At 37.6% G+C, this 9,111-nt stretch overlaps 1 protein-coding gene across 1 annotated transcript in view; it reads right to left on the bottom strand.

Moving 5' to 3' along the window:
• The window catches only part of kif21a (kinesin family member 21A), a 65,185-nt gene that overhangs the window by 30,675 nt on the left and 25,399 nt on the right, over nucleotides 1-9,111 (bottom strand). Inside the window, exons 4-11 of the mRNA XM_016238548.1 lie at nucleotides 8,727-8,876; nucleotides 8,505-8,639; nucleotides 8,198-8,377; nucleotides 7,936-8,051; nucleotides 7,211-7,406; nucleotides 2,809-2,998; nucleotides 2,663-2,726; nucleotides 1,401-1,610 (exon numbers count right to left, since the gene is read on the bottom strand). Of these exons, the coding sequence (XP_016094034.1) occupies nucleotides 1,401-1,610; nucleotides 2,663-2,726; nucleotides 2,809-2,998; nucleotides 7,211-7,406; nucleotides 7,936-8,051; nucleotides 8,198-8,377; nucleotides 8,505-8,639; nucleotides 8,727-8,876 (1,241 nt within the window). The remainder of the gene's footprint in view (nucleotides 1-1,400; nucleotides 1,611-2,662; nucleotides 2,727-2,808; nucleotides 2,999-7,210; nucleotides 7,407-7,935; nucleotides 8,052-8,197; nucleotides 8,378-8,504; nucleotides 8,640-8,726; nucleotides 8,877-9,111) is intronic.

Genomic DNA, 9,111 nt, shown 5'->3' with positions numbered 1-9,111 from the left:
GTTTACATTCAAAAACATCAAAATCAATAAGTAATAGGCAATTTTCTACCCTGGTTTTGAGGCCGGCTCGAGAAACGCTGGGTTTTGCGTGCCGCATTGAAGACTTGGAAGTAGGGCTGTGCAAAAAATCAAATGTTATTTTCATGCGCATCTCGTCAGTAAAGCCGGTTCTGTGATTAGTAGTAAATCTCCAGCACGTGCTTTCAGATGGAGCGGCATTTACTACACAGAGCCGTAGTTCACTGACACGCTATGCAAAATCGCGTTCAAAATCGCAGACGATTCATTGCCAATTATGAACGCGATTTTGCGTAGCTTGTCAGTATTCGATTTTTTGCACAGCCCTACTTGGAAGTAAACGCCCACTGCTGTGATTGGATAATAGTTTTGCATCATAAACTACCTTTCTTTGTGTCTGTTTGACAAGCTACGTCCTTCATAGTTGGAGCCTACTGTGACTTTAGACACAAACACATAATCAGGACATATCAAGCGATCGCTAACAAACCAATAGTGACACACAGTACAAATATGTTTTACTCACATAAGTGTGCTGCGCCATTCCTGTCAGATCTAATGCACAGCACAGCATTGCTTTTTAATCTCAGTCTCTCTGCAAATCCAGCGTCGACCTGTGTCTTGTTTACAAAGGAATCCGCGGTGAAATGAAGCGAACAAACGCTCAATGTTTTACTCGCGTGAGCTGAAACTTCATTAAAAATAAAGCAACCATGCATTCCTAATATCTGAATCAGAAGGAAGGTTATGCAGCGACTGTGTTCTTCCACAACCAGGCACTGCACTATATTTTGCGATCTTTAACGGCATGTTGCCCGATCCGGTTTAGCGCCACTCATGTTATTTCCCTACTATGTCATGCGTGAATCAGTGGGCGGGGCTACAGAATTAGCCGTTGATGTTCTTCTGGCGTTCGCTGGGCCTGGTGTCAATAAAAGCTTTGATTTCAGAAACAAGGACGTTTTCAGTTCTGAAACTTGCAGGATATTCTTTTAGTACGATGATCTCTTATAAATCAAAAGCTCAAGTAAGAGCTGATTTCTCAATTCATGACCCCTTTAATATATATATTATGGCTGATATGATATCTCTGTAGGTTTTTTTTTGTTTACTAGAGTTCACTAGATTTAGTCTTCAATTGCATAAAACAACACAAAAACGTTGTGGGAAAAATTTCACAAAGACAGGAACATTTGAGCACTGATTCAACAAATTGAAGAGCAAATGTTTTGCATTAGATGTGTGATTGCTGCTTTATCTGTGTATTTGTCATCCTTTATCATCCATTTTTTCCATGTATTTTCAGTATGTGTACTAATTGTTTTATTATTATTACAAAATATTACCACCTCAGACTGAGATCACTTTCACCCTCTTTTTACCTCTTCTTTTTCTTCTTCTCCTTCCTCTTCAGTTTCTCCAGATCTTTCTTGGCGATCTCAATGATGTCGGAGGTCTCTCGGCTCGGGTCGGGCCCCAGCAGCGCCGGAGAAAAACTTCCAGACGATCCGTAAAACGGAGGACGGCTGGACGCTCGCGTGAGGTTTCTCCTCAGGTTTTCATTCACTGCTTCACTCTCCAGAAGTTTGGCTCTGTAATACACACACAAAAAAATGTAGAGTACATGTTTTATTAAATACATAAATAAATAAAGTTTATTTAGCAGTTCTACATTAATAGGTATAAAAGTACAACCAAAAACAGTAGATTTTATAATATTGGCAGCGAATATTTGCACTAAATAGCATATTTTCTTAGCGATAGATGCTATTTACACTAAGTGCAAATAGTGATGGATGCTATTTACACTGTTAAAATAGCAGGATTTTCTGCTATTTATACTACTTATCGCAAATAGTGGCAATTATCTGCACCTCAGTATTATAGTACATTATAAAACATTATGCAGTAATAACGTATTAAGTGTAAAATTTAATTTTAATTCAAATTATTAAATGGATGCCACCTAATTGGGACAATAAAGCCCTCCTTACACCTACCCTAACCCTACCCGATACTTTATTTTCAACTTTTTGATTATTTCCTTCATTTTTATTGAAAATAAATGCCTTTCCGATGTGATATGAGATTTGAAAAGAGAGAGAAAAACGTTCGGTAAAAGGCGGATTCGAACACAGGTTGATCCATCAAAAAGACTACGGTACGCGCTTTTCCATCTTCGCCACTGAAGCTGACGATTAACGGCCGTCTTCTATAGTGCTGACCATCCCTATCACACGTTTGTGGGTGGAGCTAGTGTAAATAGACACTCTGTTATAATTTGTGACCCTGGAGCACAAAACCAGTCTCAAGTCACTGGGGTACATTTTTAGCAATAGCCAACAATACATTGTATGGGTCAAAATTATAGATTTTTCTTTTATGCCAAAAATCATTAGGATATTAAGTAAAGATCATGTTCCATGAAGATATTTTGTAAATTTCCTACCGTAAATATATGAAAACTTAATTTTTGATTAGTAATATGCATTGCTAAGAACTTCACTCAATACGGTAGTTGTATCTCGGCCAGATGATGTATAAATCTCAATTTCGAGAAATTGACACTTAAGACTGGTTTTGTGGTCCAGGGTCACATATTAGCCTCATATACAGTAGGATGTCAGCAAAAATGTAAAAATACCTCAGGTCCTCAATCTCCTTGATGTAATTCTGAATCATATTTCCAATCTCCTCACTGCCTTCACCTGGAAAACATAATGCTTATTCTGTCAACATCTATCAGACATCTTACGAAGTCTTTGACTGGTCGTATTTGCCGTGCTGTACCTGCTCTGGAGAGCACCTGATAGGCCTGTTCGCTGAGCAGCTGCGTGAGCCGAGCGCCCTGAGCATCGATGGCTTCCTGCATGGCCTTCACGCGCATGCGCAGATTATTGTTCTCTATCTGCAGCATCGAGTTCTCATGGAACATGTCGTTGATGCTTTCCAGTCCATCCTCTCCAACCATACGCTTCCCCTGAGAAACACAAGACCATTTTATTTAATTTACCAAACATTCAAGTCAAGTCACCTTTGTTTATACAGCGCTTTATACAATACAACATTCACACAAACTACTCATATAAAAGCATCTCAATATTATTTATTAGCTGAACCCCATGTCTTAAATTATTTAGCTGAAGTACCCTTGAGGTTTTAACGTAATGTTCATTTTTATATGATCACAGTGTTCTAGTTCAAATGTTTTGATTTATTTATACATCTTTATTAAATTTAATTCAGCATTGGTATTTCTATTTAACTTAGGTGATTTTAATCATTGTATCATGGACAAATATTTAAAGGGCTATTATCAATATGTTACATGTGCTACCCGTGCTGATAAAGTTTTGGATATATGTTATGGCCCGATTCCGGAAGCTTATAGGTCTCTGTCACTACCACCACTTGGTTCATCTGATCATAATATAATCATGTTGTCTTCTCTGTATGTTCCTATTGTTAAGCAAGCGAAGAGAGAAGTACGATTTGTTCGAGAACGATTTGTTGGACACCTTCTAATATTGAAGTTTTAAAGGGTTGTTTCGATTGCACAGATTGGAATATGTTTTTGAACACATGCTCTGATCTTAATGAACAGGTGCACACCGTTTCTAACTAGATTGCTTTTTGTGTCGATTCTGTCATACCTACAAAAAAGATCACCTTGTATCCCGATAATAAACCTTGGGTTACGAAGGAGTTAAAAGGTATACTGAATATGAAGAAGAGAGTATATTTCTCTCAGGAACTAATGAGGAGAAAAAACAGATAAACAGGGACGTCAAAAGGGCAATAAAAATGGCTAAAAATAATTATAAAAATAAGATTGAGGGTGTGTTTATGCAAGGTAATCTTAAAGCAGCCTGGAAAGGAATTAAGAGTATGGCTGAAGTAAGTACATGGGTATCAAATCAACAAATCCCTATGGAGAATTATGATGCTAATTTTCTTCTAAGTATAATGAATTTTTTTCTCGTTTTGATACATCTGCTGTAGGTGATGAGATGGCACTTTTTATAGATAATATTAATAAGATGGCACTTTTTAAAGATAACATCAGTTCTTCTAATAATTTTAAATTGAATCAATTAGATATATTGAAACATTTGAAGGCTACACCGCTTAATAAGGCCCCAGGCCCAGATGGCATATGTGGTAGAACACGGAGTCACTGTGCTGAACAGCTTAGTGGAGTTTTCCCACTTACTTTTTCAATCTTCTCTAGATCAAGGGTTGGTACCTGATTTGTGGAAAAGCTCAATTATTGTACCTATACCTAAAAAAGCTAAGTCAAAATCATTGAATGATTACCGTCCTATTGCCTTGACTTCCTTGGTCATGAAGACTTTTGAAAAAGAGATTAAAAAAATATGTGATGACAGTTGCTGGACCCCTTTTAGATCCGTTGCAGTTTGCATATCGCGCTGGAAGAGGCGTAGAGGATGCAAAACTGTTTTTGTTGAATGCTGTCAGTCGACATCTGGAAAATAGTGGAGCCTTTGTGACTACCGTCCTATTGCCTTGACTTCTTTGGTCATGAAGGCTTTTGAAAAAGAGATAAAAAAATATGTGATGACAGTTGCTGGACCACTTTTAGATCCGTTGCAGTTTGCATATCGTGCTGGAAGAGGCGTAGAGGATGCAAAACTGTTTTTGTTGAATGCTGTCAGTCGACATCTGGAAAATAGTGGAGCCTTTGCGTGGCTTTTGTTTGTGGACTTTTCGTCTGCATTAAATTTTTTGCAACCTATTATTTTAGGGCAAAAACGTATTAGTCAGTTTAATTTTAATCTTGGTTTAGTTTGATGGATTATTCATTTTTTTAACCGCCTGGAAACAAAGGGTTAGAGTTAATGGGGTCTTATCGGACATGTTAAATATTTCTATAGGTTCACCACAAGGATGTGTACTTTCTCCTGTTCTATTCATATTGTATACAAATGATTGTCAGAGTTTGTACAATAATAGTTATTTGGTAAAATATGCAGACGATACTGTGCTTCTGTCTTTGCTGTCATTTTTGTTGAATGCTGTCAGTCGACATCTGGAAAATAGTGGAGCCTTTGCGTGGCTTTTGTTTGTGGACTTTTCGTCTGCATTAAATTTTTTGCAGCCTATTATTTTAGGGCAAAAACATATTAGTCAGTTTAATTTTAATCTTGGTTTAGTTTGATGGATTATTCATTTTTTAACCGCCTGGAAACAAAGGGTTAGAGTTAATGGGGTCTTATCGGACATGTTAAATATTTCTATAGGTTCACCACAAGGATGTGTACTTTCTCCTGTTCTATTCATATTGTATACAAATGATTGTCAGAGTTTGTACAATAATAGTTATTTGGTAAAATATGCAGACGATACTGTGCTTCTGTCTTTGCTGTCATATCCAGATCAGGAATATGGTCTGGTTTTGGATGATTTTATTTTATGGTGTATTAGGATGAAATTAGATTTGAATGTGTCAAAAACGAAAGAGACGATCATATATTGTCCTCTTCCTTTATTTGTTGGTTTTCCTTATTGTCTACAAAGAACAAAAATCGTTTGCAAGGTATTGTTAATATGTGCTCAAAAATTGTAGGTGTTCCCTTGCGAAGTCTTACATTTTATTATGAACAGCAAGTGATGAGGATGGCACATAAAATTATAGGAGACTGCACACACCCTTTGAATGATTATTTTGAGTGGATGCCCCTTGGGCGACGTTTAAGGTCAATTAGATGTTCCACAAACCGGTACAAATTTACTTTTGTGCCTGAAGCAATACGTTTATGTAATAAATCTAGTTGATTTAGATTATTTATTTAATGAATAAATATTTTGTTGTTGTTTTTTTGTTTTTTATTTGGTGTATTTTAAATATATGTATGTGTGTGTTAAGTGTTGTATATGTGAAGTATCACTAAAGTCTGAATTAATTGCCCCAAGGGGATTAATAAAGTTCTAAACTAAAAAAAAGAAAAGAAAAAAAAAAAAAAAGTTCCCCGAAATTTCATCATGAACCTCCAGGGGTTTGCAAGCCCTTAAATTGGTAAAGCCTGATGTAAAAAATAGCATAATGTTTTACCATTTCTTAGCTGACACTATACTGTGTACACTATACTATACTGTAGCTCACACTACAATTAAAAATACTATAAAGGCCCCTGCATACTTCCTTTTGTGCATTACACTTCATCCAGAGCATGTTTAGCATGCAGGCACTACCTAATGGACCTTTTTGCATTTTACCTCTCATGTCTCTCAACCCAAAGATGAGTTTTGTGTGAATGGCCTATTGACAATAAAACAACCAAGAGTTGGCTCTTCAAGTGACATTAAGTGGAGAGAAAATCTCAAAGATTTGAAGACTGGGTGTTAAAAATGACTACCAATTATTGCTGGGGTATTTTGTTGGACCCCTGTGACTAGTCATTCTTCAGAAGTGCTTATTGTAGTGCTGTGGGAACTCGTAAAACAAATTTGTTTCCAAGTGAAGTGATATAAACCCATCCGTCCTGACTCCAGGAATTATGCAGAAGCCAGACAATCAGATTGCCTGTGATTTTGGGGACTTATTTTTATTTTATTATAGTATGATATACATCTGAAAGTTCACGTTCAGTAATTCTACAGTATCTGGGTCACCTATACTTGAAATTGAACCTCTAAAATCAGTATTTGTAGGTCAGATCTTGAACCATTACTCATTAACTGACTGAATAGTTTTAGCATGCTAATGGATGTGACAATTTTAATGCATTTGGTTGTGGCCTACTAGATCTGCTATGTATGCTGCTGCTGGACTTGCTATTGCCAATAGATACACAAACACACTGCATGTATGCATACATCCTGTAGCAGATCTAGACAGGTGGTGCTGGGGAGGTGGAGGGTTCCAGATGAACTCTGAAAGTGCGCTGCAGGACCAGCTTACAGCAAACTTATGAACCAAAATATTTTAATGTTGAGCAAGCATCTCACTTGCTGCAGAATGAGTAGAGACCAGTCAACTTGTGCCATGTAGTAAATGTTATATAGCAGATTGCATGTAAAGGACCCATCAGCCATGCATCTAGATTTTCATGACTAAAATATATATTTTGAGGATACTCTAAAGACATGCTGCAACTGAAAGCCAACTCGCATATAAGGTTCTAACATCTTGCTATCAGAGCTATACTTTTAGTTGAAAGCAGAATCTCACCGTTCTATACTCCATGAGCTCCACCTGCAGCCGTGCGATCTCCGTCCTGAGTGCACTGATCTGCTGGCTGGCCTTGTCTTGGTTCACCACTACCTTGTTCTTGATGTTGCGTGCTCTGTTAGCGTACTTCAGTGTGTTCAAGGTCTCCATGAAGTCCTGATCTGATGGGCTGGTGCAGGCGATCATCACTGTTCGACTGAGAGACCAGAGAAAATGTCCAGCTTGACTTATTTACTCATACAGACTAATGCTACAGTGCCAAATAAATGTTTTGTCTGGATGTGGTTGAAGTCTGCTGCATTGCAATACACTGTAAAAAATGCTTTCCTAATGTTGACATTATCATTTTGATTAAATAACCTCAAAAATGGTTATTATCCTGTTATTACACTGTTATTCCAAATGTATAGACCGTTCATGAGAAATACCGTGAAAAGGGCTTCCTACTAACGTTTGCAGAATCTTAACTCAATATTACTGTTTTTTTTTTCATATTAAAAAATTTAGAAGATTTTATATATTTGTGTGTTAGATTTCAAGTCTTCAGAAATCATCTCGCTGATTAGACTGACTTTAAATTCAACAACAAGTTACTATTAGAAGCTGAAATATTCAAATATGTCACCATTTGTCAGGTTTGACATCAACAATGTTTGGGCAAGAGACTTTCAAGAACAAATTTTGATGTCATAATAATGTTTTGGGTGAACAAGTTTCACACAGACCTGTTTCCTCCCAGTGAGTCCTGCAGAAGGCGAGTGAGTTTGGAGTCTCGGTAAGGCACATGCGTTGATCGTTTGCTTCGGTCTCCTAAAGCACTGATGACATTACCTAATGCCAGCTGCATCACAGCCAGAACAATTCAGCCAAAAAAATCTCATGTTCAGTTTCAGTTCAACTTATGTTACATTTTTCTAGACTAAAGAGTAGGGGATTAATATACATTTTTATTCTGTGTTAGAATTTATTAATATTACTCGTTCTGACCAATCCACAGTTAATGGAGATGCCCTCTTTGGCTCGGTCGCCCGTGGCCCCCGTCCTCTTCAGTCTCTCTGATCCAGCCAGATCCACAAAGTGAAACTTGGCTGTGAGCGTTTCAAACTCCTCCACCTCAGACGAGCTGTTGGCCAGTCGATTGTCTGTTTCACCGTCCTGCTCTGGCGGCTGAGAAAAACATGCATGATTTGTTCAACAATGGCATCTTCTCCAGCCCAAATTTTGGTGTATTTCTACTAAATATGGCAGCTGTAGGAATGTGACCCCAATAACTTGTACTTCAGACGGTACTTACGTTTTCAGCGGGAGCACAAACGCGCACTTGGCAGATGTGAATGGTGAAGATGGCGTGAGATCGAGAGCTCTGTACATTCATCTGAGTGCTAGCAGTGGTGCGGGAGAGAGCGCCCAGCTGTAGACACTGCATCATCTACAACACACACATCAGTACAGTCACTTACACTTCATGCATAATACATGGGTACAACATCTTGGAAAAGAAAGCGATGACTCTCACTTCTAGCTCTGAGGAGACAGTGCGTGTTGTCACGCCTACAGTGTAGATGCTGCCGCTGGCGTCCTCGTGGATTTTAATGTGCGATTTCTGCTTCCTCATCTCCATATCACGTGTGGTGTCAAAAAGATCCAACACCTCCTCATTATACAGCTGAAGATGCACAGAGAGAGAAGATGGACCATACAATATTAATTAAACAATTTTTGCGCATATTCTGTACATATTTCTTACATATAGCATAACTATTATATTACAGTCTTTGAGGCAGTTGTTATTTTAGTATTTATTAATATTATGAATTAGCTGTTATTTAAGTGTAATTTAATTTTTAGCAATTTTGTTATGTGCTTTTGTCATTTTTTTGTTTTACTAATATATATATATA

The sequence above is a fragment of the Sinocyclocheilus grahami genome, unplaced genomic scaffold (genome assembly GCF_001515645.1).
Source record: "Sinocyclocheilus grahami isolate Dianchi unplaced genomic scaffold, SAMN03320097.WGS_v1.1 scaffold543.1, whole genome shotgun sequence".
NCBI classification, from domain to species: Eukaryota; Metazoa; Chordata; class Actinopteri; order Cypriniformes; family Cyprinidae; genus Sinocyclocheilus; species Sinocyclocheilus grahami.
This window is presented reverse-complemented; position numbering and strand designations above follow the sequence as displayed.